The 18,789-nt window shown below is 30.4% G+C and overlaps 2 protein-coding genes across 3 annotated transcripts; both read left to right on the forward strand.

The window, feature by feature from the left end:
* Nucleotides 1–2,445: 2,445 nt before the first annotated feature.
* LOC114190669 (putative protein phosphatase 2C 60) lies at nucleotides 2,446–6,747 on the forward strand. Its single transcript, XM_028079645.2, has 5 exons — nucleotides 2,446–2,741; nucleotides 3,260–3,721; nucleotides 4,357–4,724; nucleotides 5,547–5,783; nucleotides 6,257–6,747. Exons 2-5 carry the CDS (start codon nucleotides 3,403–3,405, stop codon nucleotides 6,524–6,526), a joined length of 1,194 nt encoding a protein of 397 aa, XP_027935446.1. The 5' UTR covers nucleotides 2,446–2,741; nucleotides 3,260–3,402; the 3' UTR covers nucleotides 6,527–6,747.
* A 6,698-nt stretch (nucleotides 6,748–13,445) lies between these two features.
* Nucleotides 13,446–17,843, forward strand: LOC114190277 (protein ALTERED PHOSPHATE STARVATION RESPONSE 1-like). 2 transcript variants are annotated; one of them, XM_028079097.2, is made up of 5 exons: nucleotides 13,446–13,825; nucleotides 13,911–15,220; nucleotides 15,979–16,199; nucleotides 16,489–16,712; nucleotides 16,799–17,843. In XM_028079097.2, the coding sequence occupies exons 2-5, from the start codon at nucleotides 14,242–14,244 to the stop codon at nucleotides 17,655–17,657; spliced, it is 2,283 nt and encodes a 760-aa protein (XP_027934898.2). In that variant the 5' UTR covers nucleotides 13,446–13,825; nucleotides 13,911–14,241; the 3' UTR covers nucleotides 17,658–17,843. The 2 variants fall into 2 exon arrangements, with proteins under 2 accessions (XP_027934898.2, XP_027934897.2); XM_028079096.2 differs by having other exon boundaries at nucleotides 13,914–15,220.
* Nucleotides 17,844–18,789: the final 946 nt, after the last annotated feature.

Here is an 18,789-nt window from a genome sequence, read left to right on the forward strand (position 1 = left end):
TTGACACATGGCACAATCATGACTGCTATATGGCAGTACATTTTTTAAATAAAAAAATATCAAATTGACACGTGTCACAACCATAAGGTGACACGTGGCAGTTTAATTTTTTAAAAAATAAAAAATAAATTAGAAATTGAAAATTCCACAAATGACACGTGGCATGTACGGAGGTGTTAAAGTTGACTTAACGGCAAGGACCAAATTGAACCAAAAAATAATAAGAGGATAAAAATGAACCAACCCAACAAATTAGGGGACCAAAATGATAATTAAGTCTTTATGTATTTTTATTGAAAAATAATAAAAGACTATAGTTGAGGCTTACGTTAATGGTTAAATGGCGACCATATCGACAATATTGATTGTGATGTTATGTTTGTTTAAAATATGAATTTGAAAGATAATAAGTGAGTGGATAAATTTAGATTATTGAAAATATAAAGGGAAATTATTTATTTTAAGGGATTCAAATGTAGAAAAAAATATTTGAAGATCAAAATTGTGAAATAAATGATATGATGAATGTTGTAAAAAAATTTATAAGGTTATAATTTTACTCTTGTGGTTAAAATTAATATAAAATAATTTATAATAATAATAACAATATAATGGTATTAATTATTATTAATATTATTAATGTATTAATAATTTTTTTTAATCATTTTGATTTTGCAATTAATATTATTATTATTGGAATTAAAAAAAAAGTATGGATGTTTAGGTAAAAACATAACTATGAAGCTGTTTTTCTCATTTGTCTTTCCATTAATGCAAAGATGAAAATATTTTATTTCTCTCAAATTTTATTTTCATAAATCCTCTCAACTAATAAATACCCATCACCAAACACAACATAAATGATGACAAATAAATTTTAAAAAGTATAAACTTGTTATTCCATACAGTTTTAATATAAATAATGAAGTCCATCACAGTTCATAAAATCAATCACTTATTATGGTAATGATGTTTTATATTAATCACAAAACCCTCATATATGTTAACACATGAATATATGCTAAGGCGAAATATAATCACACAACTCACATGAACAATTAAACTACGAGATAATTCAATTGAAAGATATAAAAGTTTTGAATACTAAACAATTTTTTAATAGATACTCAATCAAAATAAAAACAATTTTTTTTGTTTTAAATTTCACATTATCTAATACAAAATTATGATAATAAAACAATATAATAACTACATCACTGACCGAAAAAATTAAATTACAGCGATTCAATTGAAAAATATAAAATTTTAAATGTTTAATAATTTTTTTATAATAATGACATAATTAAAATTATCTAGATTTAAGAAAAAAATTAAAACATAAAACTTTTCAAATGCTCTATAAAGTTTATTTTAAAAGTATCCAAATTTAAATAATAAATAAAATCAATCAAGACAAACAATTATCATCTTTTAATCATATATATTATTTCTGAATTCATGAAATAATATTTAATTGCAATGTGGCAAAGGAGAATAGAGTTGGATAAATAATAAGGTTTTGCTAGTCGATGACAGACATCGGTTAAGATACATTTATATTAAATTTTATAAGAAATAAATATATAAATGTAATATTAAAATAAATTTGACTTAATTACTATTAGTATAATATTATTTTATTGAAAAAATAAAAATATCTATAATTATTATATGTGTGTTAATATTTTATTTAATGTTTGTTAATAAAAGTTAAAAAATAATTAAATAATAAAATAAATATGTTTTAATATTATTAAAAATTAAATATATTTAAATGTAAGAAATTTAAATTAATAGAATAATTAATAAAAAATAGTATTAAATATATAAAAAATTTATAAAAAAATTTTATAAAATATTTTAGTAGAAACCTTAAAAATTTTAAAATTATTATTTTATATTAATACTTTGTTGTCTAAAATTTAAAAATGATATTTTTATCTTTATAAAAACTATCTTAATTATTTTAATTTTTAATATAAAAATAAAATAATTAATATAAATTAATTATCTTTAATCAGTGTCTTTTAATTGGTATCTTTTAGAACATTGATTGGCAGTCTCCTTAATCATAAATGATCGATTAGAGTTAATAATATGAGAGAAAAAGAGTAAATAGATGAGAGAGAAGCATGATAAAGTTTAATCCATAAATTCTTTGTTGTAAACTTATTATGTGTGTGACTACAAACCCAAACCCATGCATAGGAAAATGGTGATAATATAAGTGGTTAAAATTATGAATGCCAAAAACATGAGATGCTTAAATTCATTGACTCTCTATGTATGTATGTTTCTCTCTCTAACTTTTTTCTGATTCTCTCTCTAGTTCGTCATAGTGGTGTGGAGCCCATAGCTGGACCTGTGCTTTGCTGGCTCCAAGCTCTTCATCGTTAGTCTTTTTATGGGGCTTCTCCTCTGAGTTCATAACAAAAGAAAAAGGCAAAAACAAACACGAAAAAGGGTTTCACACTTTGTCCAATCTTTCACACTGAGCTCTTTCAATTTTCAATTATCTTTCATGCACCACTCTCCTTTTTCTTCTCTAATACCTTTCACCTTCTGCATACATACATATCGCCTCGCCCCAAAAGCAACACAAAAAACCCATTTCTGTTTCTTTCTATTGATTTGATGGATCCGCAGATCTAATGATTTTCCACACTTTCCCGCCTACGGATCACTGTCTTCTTCATCTGGGTCACCGCGATACCTTCTAATCGATTGTCAAATTTTGCTGGGTGAGATCTCTTACCCAAATTTTTATTTTACTTTGACTTGTTGCCGTATAAAATACATGTTTACACTTGATGGGAAATATTGCTTGCTCCCGTTATTGGATTTTATGGAGATCAGTGTAACATGGGGTTTTGTTTTGATTTTCAATGTAAATGTGAACAAAGGATTTCCAATCAGCTGACCAAAAAGTGTCTCAGAAAAAGTGGGTTTTGACCTTTGGGGGAAATAAAATAAAAGTAAAATATATTTTTTCCTTTGTTGAATTTTTCATCTTTAGCGGCTCCTCTATGTGGTCATAGTTTTTGTTGCGTTAAAAGGAAACCGAAAGGTTGGATTTTTTTTTTTTTCATTGGGAGTTGATTTCTTTTTGTGGGTGCTCTTCAATATTCAGTCACCCCTTATAAAACTGTGAAAAGCAGCTTGTTTTGCAAGTTTCTGGTTCATAGAGGGTTCAGGTTTTGTTTGTTTGTTGAGGGTTGGACCTTAATTGATTTTAACTGTATTTGTTTTGTTGGTGTAGCTTGTGCTGGATCATCTTTGTTGTTGTGGTGGTGAGGAGTGCAGCACCATATTCATAGTTTATGAAAATTCCGGGGGGTGAAGTTGTTTTTTGGGTAGTTGGTAGATGTTGAAATCCCTGACGGTTGTTTGGTGAAATGAGGGATGTTATCGGGGTTGATGAACTTATTGAGGGCCTGCTTTCGGCCGGGTTCCGAAGGATTTTCTCGCACAGGTTCGGATGCTGGAGGTAGACAGGATGGACTATTGTGGTATAAGGACTCAGGGCAGCACTTGAATGGTGAATTTTCAATGGCTGTGATCCAAGCCAATAACTTGCTGGAAGATCAAAGCCAGATTGAATCAGGCAGTTTGAGCTCCAATGAATCTGGCCCTTATGGTACCTTCATCGGTATCTATGATGGCCATGGAGGGCCCGAGACATCTCGGTTTATCAATGATCACCTCTTTCACCATCTCAAGAGTAAGTTTACAGCAAAATGACTGAATTCTTCAAGCTTTTCTGTATTGGAACAGGCTTTTCTCCTTGCCTTGCTATATTTTTCTCTGCTTTCCAGTTCCAAGACTCTTGTAGTCAATTTTTCTTTTTAACTGGGACAACCACAAAAGGAAATACAGGGAATCGTCTTAAGTTAACGAAAAGGATGAAAAACAGACGTCTTGTTCATTTCTGTCATGTCCTTAATTAGCTAGAAAGACTAGGGAATAATGGAATAATATAGTTTGGATTCTTTTCCTGAGTTGATAATATCTAAGAAACAAGACTTTCCACTTTACATGCCAATAAAAAACTCGTTCTTTCTTCTTCTATTTGCATGGATGGTCAGATTTCATTCTTTTGGTGTCAGTTTGTCAGAAGTTGTTATAGTGAATGATTTCCCTCCTACTATTCCTTTTGTCTGACATTCTATCAGGTCTGCAATGAATTAAGATTATAAAAACAGTCAGATGTGTACAGAATCGAAACTAACAAAATAGTGGTTTTCAGTACCTTTTTGTTGCATGTCTGTGATCGTAGATTTGTTTGTATTTTGAATTTGAACCATTTCTGTGCACATGAGTACTGAATATAATGTTATCTTTTGTTTTAACTTCCAGAATTTACTTCAGAGCAACAATCAATGTCAGTAGATGTAATTCGCAAGGCACTCCAAGCAACAGAAGAGGGGTTTATTTCAGTTGTTGCCAATCAGTGGTCCCTGTCGCCACAAATTGCAGCTGTTGGCTCATGTTGTCTTGTTGGTGTTATTTGTAACGGAACCCTTTATATAGCAAACCTAGGGGATTCCCGGGCAGTTTTGGGAAGAGCGGTCAAGGCGACCGGCGAGGTTTTAGCCATGCAATTATCGGCAGAGCACAATGCATCAATAGAGTCTATAAGACAGGAGCTGCATTCTTTACATCCTGATGATCCAAATATTGTGGTTTTAAAGCATAATGTATGGCGTGTGAAGGGCCTTATTCAAGTAAGTTTTTCCAGCTGCTATGTGTACATGTAGCAGATGAACTCATGATAAACACTTCACACCTCTTAATATCACTTTAAATCTGCAAACTTCCTAGATTGAAAGTCAAATTTTCAGTTTTCAGGATGCGAAGAATGACATCAGAAATACAAAGCTATGCTGAGGAGAATTAAAAGGGACTGGGGTGGGTGTGGGGAGAGAGAGAGAAAAACAATACCAATGTCAAAAAAAATTGTTGAAAGGGCTTTAATTTTTCAACTTCATTAGAGTTTTATGTTGCTGGATAGCATTAATATCACAGTAAAAGCTATTGCAGTGAATAGTTATTGAAGTTGTCTTAGTGCAACGGCAGAATTTCAATTTCTAGATTCTGGGCTAAATGGGTTAATATTTATCACTTCAGTTATAATATACTCTAAATTATGAGAGTAGAAAGAGTCAAATAACCTTGCATCATGTAATTCTGTTTTAGTAACTTTTGTTATAGTTTCATAAGAGTTTGGTCTAATCATGTCAAGTACACGTATAAATGTTGTCTATAATATTATGTGAATGACAATTGCAACTAGTGCTTTTGTATCTTTCTTTTCTTCTGTGAAAGTTTAAATTTGTTTATGGGCTTGTCATCTTTAATTCTTATCTCGGTACATCCTGGTAATCCTTGGCCTTTGTCATTATTGACTTTACTAGAGATGCCTTAACTCGGTTGATTCAATGCTTATTATTATCTTACCTAACAAAACTTGACTTAAAACCTCTCTCTCTCTCTCTCTCTCTTTTTATGAATTGTCATAAATTTTAAAATCTGTTTCTCAACTGCAGGTTTCTAAATCTATTGGTGATGTATATTTGAAGAAGGCTGAGTTCAACAGGGAACCTCTGTACGCTAAGTTTCGACTTCGGGAACCATTCAAGATGCCAATACTGAGCTCAGAGCCATCAATTTCAGTGCATCATTTGCAGCCAAATGATCAATTTATTATATTTGCATCTGATGGACTCTGGGAGCACCTTAGCAATCAAGAAGCAGTTGATATAGTTCAAAACAGTCCCCGCAGTGTAAGATACATATTTAAATTTGACTATGCTTGATTGTGTTTACGTCATTACCAGTAACTTTAAAGTGGATTTTCCATGAGAAATTGTAATCAAACAGATTTTTTTTTTTTGCGGAAATGCAGTATTTAAGTAACAAAACACTACTCTTAAATTCTAGCAACAAAGCTTGATTTAATTTGCTTAGAGAAATTCATGCTGGGATATAAAGTCTTCCCTTGACTTGGATAATCTTGACAAATAATCTTATGTTGGAGAACCTTGCTTATATCTGATGTGGTCGCACAAATGGATCCTTGAGAGATCTTTTGAATAATCTTGGAGGTGAAGGATGACTAAGAAAGATATTGGCATGCTTAAATTTCTATATTTCTTGACACATGAAATATTTTCCAATGCATGGCTTGAAAACAATTTGATAGCATTTTATTTGGTCAGTGCAAACTGAATTCGTGTTTCATCTTCTGTCCTTTCAGGGAAGTGCAAGGAGGCTGGTGAAAGCTGCACTTCAAGAAGCTGCAAAGAAAAGAGAAATGAGATATTCAGATTTAAAGAAAATTGATCGTGGTGTTCGTCGTCATTTCCATGATGATACCACAGTGGTTGTTGTGTATCTTGACTCAAATGTTGTGAGTAGGACAAGCACTGCGAAGTTCCCTGGTATTTCTGTGAGAGGGGGTGGTATTAACCTGCCTCATAACACACTGGCACCTTGTACCACACCAACAGAGATTAGTGGTACCTGATCTAAGTTGTATCTTTTATCTTTTTCTTTCTTGTATTTTCTTGTGTGAATACCAGTTATCTTCAAATAGCAATGAGAGGAGCAGCACTTCAATTCTTTTCAATGTGAACTGTAACTTACTAGGATACTAATACTCATGTCTTAGGTTTTTTCCCCTTCCCCTCAAAACCAAACAACAGAAGAGATCTTCTGATGACCATTATAAGAGTTGCCTTGGCACCATTTTATCTTTCTTTCCCTTTTCAACTTTGATCTTAAACTGTGATGTGGGAAATGTTGTAATGCTGAGGACACCATCTTTGTTTTAGCCTTAGATAATGCAATTCATTCAGGTGCTTTAGGTGGAGAGGAAAATCACACTGTAAATGTGGATTATGCATGACATGATGTAATGTTAAAGGTGTCTTCATTGTTACATTATTGAACACAATCAATCAATATGGCATCCACTCCCACCTCATTACAAAAATGTTGATGTTCAGAGGAATTCATTGTTTTGAATGATTGAATGAATCTACAATAATTTTCTTTTTTCTGGTTTTGGAAATATCTTTCCATAGATACATTAAATGCATAGACACATTGAGAAGGATGAAAGGGAAAGATGGAAAGAGATTAATGAATTGTTTGGATGAGAAGTGAAATAAAGAGAAAGAAATAAGAATTATAAATAAGTCAATAGTAAAAATATGATGTTTGGAGGGATAAGGAAGTAAATGCATGTTTTATTGTTTAGATATCTGAAAAAGAAAGTGGGAATAATTCAATTATATAAAAAAGTTATGATGGTTTTAAAAATGTATTTTTGATAGAATATCTTTGTTAACAAAAATAATAATTATTTTAAAATTAATTTACAGTTTTTAAAGCTTAAAGAGAAATAGGTAATCTTGTTTCCATTCCAGCCACTCTATAAAATACCTTTTCTTTTAAAAAACAGGGTAAGTGTTGGATGTTACATGAAAAAAAAAAGATAAAAATAGATAAAAGAAAAAAAATGTATATTTTTTTTCCATGAGAATTAAAAAAAAAAAAAAAACAAACCCGAGTGGGGCCTGTTAGATTCCATTTGTAACATGAGTTAGCATCAAACATTATGGATTTGGTCGCAGATTGAAAGATGAAAGAATGCATAGTCACTGTTTTATTTTCCTTGCGGAGACATTTGTAAAAACTAATTTCGTATAAGCCAAAACATTCAACATCAATTTCTTTCATCATCACTCTCCAAAAACATCATCAACATCAAACTCCTTCAGGAAACTTTGTACACAATTTCATTGTACGATGATTTATCAATTCCACTAGATTTTCTTTTATTACTATAGAGATTCTCGTATAAGATATTTTAATATTATATAAGTTCAATATTTATTTTATAGTATCATTTTTTTACATAAAAAGAGGTATTATTAAAATTCAAACTATTAAATCACTCAAATAATATTTTCATTCTTTTCCTCCATCTCTTTCCACTTAAAATAAATTTATATATTGTGTATCTTTTAATGTTTTGGGATGTTAATAAATGATTGATTTTTATTATTTCATTTTTGTAAATCAAGTCATGATGCCTGAATTCCTAATGAAATTAACACAAATTTTATTTAAACAATAATTATGTTAACACGACACTCAAAAACAATATTCTAAAAAAAAACATTTGAATCCCTGTTGTAGCAACAAACCTAAAACCATAACTAGTATTAGATCTGAGAAAAATATATTATACATCGTAACTTTATCACAATAGTAAATATATTTTCTTTGGTTAAACTGAATAAATAATAATTTATGCTTTTTAAAATCATCAATCTTAATTATAACTTAATTACTCTGTATTAAATTGATTTTTCGCTTTTTATTTTTATATTATTGTGTCTTAAATAAGATAAAATATTATTTTTTACTAAAAAATAAAATCTATAATAATATAATCAGGTAAGATTGTACAAGAAATTCAAAATATTAAAACATAATATAAGCTTTTATATATATATATATATATATATATATATATATATATATATATATCATAAAAATTATTGTTTTTTCATTGTAATTTATAGATAAACTTATTTTTCAAGTTAATTTATCATATTCAGGAATAGATATTTTAACCATAGCAAATGACATGCTGATTTCTACATTTATAGTTGAATACTAGTAACTCTTGTTATATCTATGTTTATAGAACATATTAGTCTGAGTATCTTCATCTTTAGAGTAACATATACAACAAATAAAATATGTGTCACATCCTCATGATCAATGGTTTATAGATATATTTGTACCTGTCTCATTTTTTTATACAAATAAATATTATAATATACCATTTAAATAAAATTGTACAAAGAAAAATATTAAATGAATAATAATTAGAATTTAAGAACTCGTAAAAAAATTTGGAAACAAAAATTAAACTTATCACACATTGCCAAATTCAAGCAAAGGAGACGGGACGAAAACATTAGTAATTATTATACAAAAAATCAAAGTAGGTCGATGAAAATACATAAAACCAAGAAAAAAAAATAAAAGGAAATAAAAATAATTAAATGTTCACTCTAAAAAAATTATTAAATGAAATTAATGATTGTATCGGTATACTCTTTGAAACAAATTGCATAAAAGTGAAACAATTTTAAATGGAATGAAACAAAAGGTCAAACTAAAAAAAAAAAAACTTTTAAGTTACCTAATAAATTAAGAATTTATAACATTGAACACTTGAATTTAAGGGTCATAAATTCTAATGTGACAAATAAATGAAAATTTTGATTAAATGGAAATTTAAAGTGAAATACAACATTTAAATAAATTCGTGAGAAAGAAAAAAGAATATTAAACTCTGATTTACAAACAAGTCAAACAATTAAGATCATCATTAGACATGGCAAATAAACTCGTCTCCGTGGGTATTGTCCGAACCCATTCCCGTCTTGACGGAGAATCTCCACATTGATTGGGTATGGGTATGGGTATGGGTATGGGGAATCCCCGACTTTTTCAGTATGGAGATGAGTATGAGGATGTATATATCCCCGCTATAATATCTGTCCCGCCATATCTCCATTCTCGTTTAAATTATTAAAATATTCACAATTAATTATGTAACCATATATATATTATTTCTTTTAATTATTTGATTTGTCATGAAACTCATTCGCATCTCCAATATATTTTTTATCTTATCATAACCTTTATGTAATTATGTTAAAATTATATATGTTAATTAAAAAAAATTTATGCCTCACATTTGAATATTTCTATTATTTTTTAATATTTTTATTTATTATATATTTTCCTTTCACATGAGAATGTTTATACTCTCAATTTAAGGTAATATAATTTTTTTTAGTTATTATTATTATTAATTTTTGTTTAATTTGAAGAACTCTTTTGTTTCATTGAAATAATTTTCGTTATTTTTCAACCATTGAGTATATATGTTAATATTTGAAAAATTTTCTTAGTTCTCTAAGATATTTTTCATCTTATCATACCTTAATTATACATTTGATTTCCTTTGTGCGATTTCTTTCGATAGTCTCTCAAATTATTTCTAAAACACACATTTGTTAGTTTTTTAATATTTTTATTTATTGTTTTTATTTTCATCATGTAGAATAATATTTTGATATATTCTATCTAATTATTTTTTAATTTATAACTCATTATTAATCATACTATAATTTTTTCGCTTTAAATTATGTTTGAAGTGGTTAAAATTATATATATATATATATATATATATATATATAATGATATTTATGAATAATATATGATAATTCACTACAAGAAAAATATGAAATAGTGGCTGATTTAGTCAATAACCCATATCAGTCACTATTTTTCGTCATTGGTGGTAGTAGTTGATTTATTGTCTGAATCAATTATTAAATATCAAATAAGTTCATCAATGTTGTAGTTTGCAAATTTAATAAATGTTTTGGTTCTCATGAAATTTTATTTGGTATTCTAATCTAAAATGTAGACAATTATAATTTATTTCAAAGTATTTGATATGGAAGAAACCATTATCTTCCTAATATTGAATATTTGATAATATTATATTTTCTTTACCGTAATTTTTTTCTTTTATAAAAATTAATATTGAAGTAGTTAGAACACAGGTATGGGTATGAGTACGAGATTATACCCGTTATCCGGTGGGGATGGGGATGAAACAAATGTTTGATACCCGTTGGGTTTGGGTATGGAGATGGTGATGAATTTTTTATGCAGGGATGGGTATGGGATAACGAAACCCGTCCCCACTCCGCCCTGTTGCCATCCCTAATCATCACGCATTTATGTAGTAAAAAATAAAAAATAAAAAAGATTTTTGGAAATAAAACAAAACTAATGATCAAATCAACACCGAAGATAAATTTGTATATATATCTTTATTTGTTTGGGTTAATACATCATTAAAGTATATATATATATATATATATATATATATATATATATATATATATATATATATATATATATATATAATTGATTTGGTGGTATAAATTGGAAGTAGGAGTGAGTTCAACAATCTCACCGACATTTGAAAATTATAAGATTAATGTAAAGATTTTTCCAGCAAAGGACGGGTTGGATTCAAATTTCCAACCCACTAACCTGTCTTGACCCGTCAATCATTTTTTTAATTTTTTTAATTTTTAAAAATTAAAAATAATTAGTAAATTAAAGTTTTATATTATATAAACAAATTTATATATATTAAAAAAATTTATAAAAAAAAAATGACGGACCATCCCACCAATTTGTCCTGAGGCGGGACAGATTACTGTGTTCAATCCGTTTTGTTGTAGCAGACTGACCCGACCTGATCTATTTTTAACGGATCAAAGACAGAACATGAAAAAAATAAGTTAGATTGGTCCATTTTAACATCCCTGAATTTAGTTCCTCAACTATAATTTACTGATAAAAGAAAAAATTAAAATGCTTTTTCTAATTTCCAGTATATCCAAATTTTATATCAAAAACCATATTCGTCAAACTAATATTTTTTTTGTCTTAATTGTTTTGTATAACATTCTTCAATATTTTAATAAGTTTTATTTCTAAAGATAAATTATCTTTGTTCAATTAAAATTATTAATTATTGATAACTTAATATTTAACTTTCTTAACTTAATATCTCTTCCCACACATATGCTAAGTGTATCTTGCAAAACACAAATGGTTTGGAGTCAAAACCTCCAAAAAGTTGTCTTCTATGATAACCAAAAAGGTTAATTCTATTAAACTATCGGACAATGATAGAAAAATACTTAAATTTTATTCAACCCCTGTCACATACATATAAAATAATATCTTTATTTTAAATATAAAATAATTTAAAACAAAAGACTTACAAGAATAAAAGTAATATTTTTTTAGTAAGAATCAAATAGGTGTAAAAAATTCAAAAAGTGTTAATGAGACTCTTTACTACAGTAGTAACAATAGGACATGTTTAAGAGTGATGAAAATGATACAATTTATTTAAAATAAAATGATTTTTTTATAACACTTCTGCCTTTTAGATGTTTGTATGAAGAATCAGAGTTAGTATTCACTTTAAGTAAGTGTGAAATAATGCACGTTTTAGCTCATCTTAAATGATTCATAATTTATATTTAAGTATAATTATTAATTTATTTAGATTTTTTATTTATTTTGTTGCTCATATTAATTTTTCAGTTAATTAAATTTATATTTTCATAAAAAAATAATATAATCATTTTAGATAAATTAATATTAATACTATTTAAAAATATCACAAATTAAAATTCAGATAAGTTACATATCTTAGTCATCTTTTTATTTTAAAAAAAATTATATAATTTAACATATGACATATTTAAAATAAAAGATACCTCAGACTTTAATATTTAATTGATCTGACTTTTAATAAGTAATATTTTTAAATAATATTAATATCAATTTTATGAAATCAATTACATCGAATTTTTTCACAAAAATAAAAATTGAGACCTTATAAACTCAATCAAATAAAAAGAAATACGAGAAACAAATTAAACTTTTGAATTTAGATCGTAATTACTTTGAAAATTTATAACAATAGAAGATTTTTTTTCCATGTTTCAAAATATTAATTTTATCTTTTAAAGTATAATTATTTATTAAATTTTAAAAGTTAATTGTTATTTTTACAAATTTTTTTATAAAATCTTTTGTTTCTATCTTTTAAAATATAATTATTTATTAAATTTTTGAAAATTAATCATTATTTTTATAAACTTTTTTATAAATCTTTTATTTTTTTAATTTATTTTTTTCTATTTATCAACATTTATTTTATATTTCATTTTACTTTTAATAAATATAATTTTATTTTATATATTAATTTAATAACTTTACATTGTCATCACTTATTATATAATATAACACATATTTAAAAATTATATATATATATATATATATATATATATATATATATAAAATCGAAAAAAGGTGAAAGGAGAACACAGATTTTAAACTTGAGGTTGTGAGTGAGAGTTGCAGTGCTTAGGTTAGGAGGGAGCAGCATAGAGATGTGTTGGGTCACCACCTGGAAATAACTGGCAAAATCTAGTGCCAACAGTAGTGGGCCATGCCATCTAAATCCAAGGGACAATTTCGTCATTATCCTAAATACCACTATCACACTTCTGACACCTCACTTCTGCTAAACCCCACACTCAATCTCAATTACCATTACCACTTTGGTCTTGTTGACCATCTTCTTATCATATCCAACAAACAACTAATAATAATATTAAATGTTTTTTAACTCATCTTATAATGTTTTTTTATTTTCATGCCATAAACACAATTATTCTCTCATTATAAGAGGGATTAGTACAAGACAAAGACTAGAGTTTCAAAACACAACCAAGAAAGACACCGTTCTCTGACAAAAACCAAACCAAAACCATCTTCTGTGGAGTGGAATGGATTTTATTCTCTCTCTCTCTTTCTCTCCTCTTTTTTTTCACAAGTCACCACTCACTCACTCTTCTCTGCTATGCTTTTTCTTTTTGTTTTTTGCATTATTTTTTAATCTCTCTAGGCTCTACCACTGCTACAACTCTTTTAAACAGCCAAACAATGCTTCTTCACCGTGACCGTACTCAAAACCATCAAGTGCAAATTGCCAAACACTAGAAAGAACCCTGTCTTCTCTCTCTTTCTCGAGCCCCTACCTTCTTTACCCTCTCTCTCTCTCTCTCCTCTACAAGTGTGCAGTAATTTTTTTCTTCAAGAACATTTATTTAGTCATTTACTACTAATGGTAAGTTAATTACTCTATCTACTTCTTCCATTAAGGTGCTAACAATGAGTTAATATCTTATAATCTCCGTGTGTTCTTGTTGTAGCAGGCTACTTAGGTAGTGTGTCCGAGGGAATGGAAAACTTTGCTGCGTTGTTTTGTTTGTAAAGTTCTGCGTGGAAAAAACATCTACTGCGTTTTTGTCTCAGAAAGAGGAATGGTTTTACTCCAAAACTTAGGAAAAAGGCTATTTTTTGAAAACTTGTTTGTTTCTTTTAAAACCCAGTTGAAAGTTGGTTCTCTCTACCTGGGAAAGCTCCCTCCTTTTTTGTCAGAGAAAGGAACAAGCAAGTAAGAGTCTTTCTTTCTCACTAAAACCATTCAACCCTTGTTTTAAGATAAGGAACACTTGCACCACTACACTACACTACACAATAATGGGATGTGTTGCTTCCAAACTAGAGGAAGAAGAAGAAGTTGTGTCCATTTGTAGAGAGAGAAAACGGCTGTTGAAGCTCGCTGTGGAGAAAAGATATGCACTTGCTGTGGCTCATTGTAAGTATTTTCATTCTCTCAATGCAGTAGCTGCGGCCATTAAGCTCTTTGTTGCACGCCACTCTTCACCTTCATCACCTTTCCTCATAACTTTTCCTCCTCCTTGTCCTTCTTCTCACCCTCCTTCTCCACCCTCCGAGAATGTCATCACCAACCCCATGTTCCTCCAGCAGACACCCTCGGAAACCAAGCATGAAGCCATTGCTTGTGACTCATGCATCTCTTCAACAACCTCGGAGTCTTCCGAGGAAGAGAGTGAGGAGAAAAGGAAAGGAGAAAATGAACTCAAGGGAGAAGAACCGCAGCATGAACAACCATGTGGGTACTATTGCATGCCTGTGACTATGTCTATGTCCATGTCGATGTCCATGCCTGTGCCTATGTCCATGCCACCTTCAATGCCGTCCCCTCAGAGAGATTTTGGATGGGACTTTTTCTACCCTTTTGACATGAGGGGTGATATGTGTGGCTACCACAGAAACTCAGATGATGACTTGAGGGCAGTGAGGGAGGAGGAGGGGATTCCTGAGTTGGAAGAAGAAGTGGAGAGAGAAGAGGTTGAACACAAAGTGGTGAGTGTTGAAGAGAATAATAATAATAATAAAAGTAACAGTGAAGGTGTTGCTGAGAAAGCGATGAGTGGTGTTGAAACAGTGAAGGTGGTGGATGTGGCCACTGAGAACCAAAAGGAGCAAAAGGGGCTTGCAGTTCTTGATACACCTGCAGAAGGGAGAGAGCTTCTTGAAGCATTGAAAGACATCGAGGACCATTTTCTCAGGGCTTATGATTCTGGAAAAGATGTGACCAGAATGCTGGAAGCTAATAGAATCCCCCTTCATTCTGGTTTGGATGAAATAAAAGGTGGCCCCCCCCCTTTATTGTTATCATTTTTCTGCAAATATCAAATTCATGTTTATGGTTGAGTTTCTTGAATTATTAACTGGTGGAAGTAATAATTACTGTGTGATGTAATTTGTTGGTTAAATCTTGTACACTGCTGTGTTGTGTTGGTTCTGCCTCATATCATTAGCCTCAACATTCGGCTTGTGCAAGGTATATGATTATCATGTCTCTGTTAACTTGTTTCTATTTCTACTATGGACTGTCCTTTTCTCCAACCAGCTTTGGATATTTTAGGATATATCCGTTCATCTTTTAAAAATATTTACTTGAACGACTATAGTATAATTGCAAGGTTTATCTGAACACTTAAAGAAAGTGCTATCAAGTTAGAGTACTTGGTGTGTGTTTGAACTTTTAATCAGTCAGAAGTTGATGGCACAAAAGTGGTTTAACACTTCGGTAGAAGCCTGTACACACAAAAACTTTGGATCAGTTAATTCTGTTCAGAATAGCTTATCATAGTTCACAACTTAATAAGAGAGCTCTAGAAGATAAAAATGATTTTGATCTGAAAATTAGCAAGAGGTGTGATAATATTATGTTTGAAAATCATATTCTTGCATGTACCATCTTGTGAAATCTATTTGATGTATGAGCACATGATAACCAATGCTCTGTATAATTTAGATGTGTATTCAATTACCTCTGCATGGGTTCATATGCTTCTGTTTCAAGTTTCAACCCTTGAGATTTTGAACCATCTGATCTCACTGCAGAAAGTTCGACTAAACTCATTCAGGCAATAACATGGAAGTCCATTTCGTCTAGGCAATCATCGTGCAAGAGTCTCATGGCTCCAAATACGAAAAGTTCCTCAACTTGGGTGGAATATAAGAATGATCTGTTTGATGACTATGGAGGAATGGATTCGGGAAGTCATTTATCAACCTTAGGAAGGTTATATGCATGGGAAAAGAAACTCTATGAGGAGGTTAAGGTTAGTTATTTTTATAATTTTTCTGTTTTGTGATGATGCTGATGCATCAACATTTGTTCTGGAATGGATCAAAATAACTGGTGTATATACCATTGTTTACTTTTTTTCACACCTTGCATCTATCTACATATAAATTCTTGGGGCATTTATTTAACCTTTATTAGTGTTTCATTAAAGGCTTCATCGTTGGCAAACTCAAGATTGGTGTTAAAAACATGCAAAACTATGTTTTCCAGTTTCCAGTTTTTCTCATTCTACTTTTAACATCTGAAAATTTCCCTTACCTTAGGCTGGAGATAGCACAAGGAAAAGTTATGAAAAAAAATGTGCACAGTTGAGAAGTAAGAATGTTAGAGGAGATGATCTGCTGAGCACAGACAAAACCAAAGTTGAAGTGAAAGATCTGTATGCCGGGATCTTGGTTGCGATCCGACGGGCCGAATCAATCTCAAAGAGAATCGAGAAAATGAGAGATGAAGAACTCCAACCTCAAATTGTAGAACTGTTAAAAGGGTGGGATAACATTGCCACTGAAATCTTGAAAAGACTAAGTAATTCCAAGTTTCACTGATTTCATATGTTCTATTTTCCTAATGCAGCCTGACCCAGTCATGGAAAATCATGTTGGAGTCCCATGAAACCCAGAAGAAGATTCTGTCTGAAGTCAAGTACTTCACATGCACCACGTACGAGAAATTCTGCAACCAGTCTCATGGATTTGCAACCCTTCAACTCGAAGCGGAGCTTCGAAATTGGCGTGACTGCTTCAAAGAGTACACTGCAGCACAGGAAGCATATGTTGAAGCTTTACACGGGTGGCTGAGCAAGTTCATAGTCCCGGAGGTCGAGTTTTACTCGAGAAGCAAAAACATCGCCGCCGTGCCGTACCAAGTGAACGGGCCACCTCTGCTTGTGATATGCAACGATTGGTTAGGTTCAATGCAGAAGCTACCTGATAAAATGGTAACACTGGCATTGAAAAGCGTGGTGAAAGATGTTAGAGCTTTGTGGCTTCAGCAAAACAAAGAGCAACAGCAGAAAAGGAAGGTAGAAAGGTTAACAAGAGTGTTGGAGAGAAGATACTGTTCAGGAGGAGTACCTAAAGTGGAGACTAAGATGCTTGAGCTGCATGCCACTGATCATGAATCAGAGTGGAGTACTAGTGATCATCAAGATGAGTGCATGATGGAGAAAAATGATCATGTGGAGACACTGAGAAGAAAACTTGAAGTGGAGAAGGAGAAGCACCACAGTAGCATGCAGGAAACACAGAGGATCACGTTACATGGATTGCAATCTGGTTTTTCTCTGGTGTTTGAATCCTTGTCGGAGTTCTCCAAAGCATCACAGAAAATGTACCATGATCTTGTAGGTTATAGTGAAAAAGGTGACAAGGTTGGGAACATTACATACATAGAAGGTGGCTGCAATATTGAAAGTTGCAACAGCCAAAAATAGTGGTAGTGAGGGATATTTGTGGCTTTGAGGTGCTTTATTGTGTAAGTAATTATGGTGTTATTATTATGTGTTGTGTTATGTCGAAGCAGCTCGCTGAGACATCAATTTTTATGTTAGTTGATGGAGTGCACTGATGTATTACTATAATGTTGCTGACTGTTAATTGTTTTGTTTGGTGATTTTCAATATTTCTTCCATTTTCTGCGTTTGGCAGGTGAAAAGTAAGATAAAGGAGGGAATGTGATGGAGTTGGTAACACTTTTGATAGCTGAATGATTAGTTTAATGAGGTTGAGTGAGAGAATTTTGTACAAGATTCTGAATTGTCTTGGTGGGTGTGTTAGATTCGTTTAACAATTGGGTTCAACTTCTGGATATATAATTATATTTGAGGCAGAGTCTGTGAACATATCTCCTAATGAAATTTTAAATAAAGAAAGGTAAACTAGTTACTTTTTGTAGGTTTTTAAACAGTATACTCATTTGCTTAATTTACCTTTAAATATAAAAATTTAGTGAGAAGACTACAGTTGAGAGTTAAAAGTGGTGTAATAACATTGGATTAAAAAATATGTAAATTATAGCTGATGTTATATATTTCCAGGTTAAAGTCAAACTTCAAAACAAATACTGAAAATATTTAATAAGGATTAATAAATAAACGTATCATTTAAAGTATAAATTGTCTTAAAGAGCGAAGGTGTTTTATGATAAAGACTCAAGAGGGAGTAATTCATTATAAGGAAATAACTTTTTCTTTTGATATGTTAAAACCATGGTTGTTATATAGAATTTCTTACCAACTTAAGTAATAAGTGTTAGAAAAAGGGAAGAATATAGTGAAGCTTAAAATCAAGGGGGGAAATTATTAATCATGTGTAATTTTAATTTTGTAATAACAAGCACTTGTCAAAGGTTCTTGTACACCATGTTTTATTTGTTAATGAGCAAGGTTATTGTTGAACTCTACAAAAAGATGTTCAATTTATTAGTTAAACGAGTGGACCGCTTGGGGAAAAACACCTATTAGCTAATTGTGTGATACCCAAAATTTTACTTCCGAACAACTATTATTAATGTCTCCTACTAGAGTAGTTAAATGTGTTGATGTTTCCAATTTTACTTTGAAAATG

The sequence above is a fragment of the Vigna unguiculata genome, chromosome 7 (assembly GCF_037176805.1).
Source record: "Vigna unguiculata cultivar grain cowpea cultivar isolate G323 ecotype 2 chromosome 7, ASM3717680v1, whole genome shotgun sequence".
NCBI lineage: Eukaryota > Viridiplantae > Streptophyta > Magnoliopsida > Fabales > Fabaceae > Vigna > Vigna unguiculata.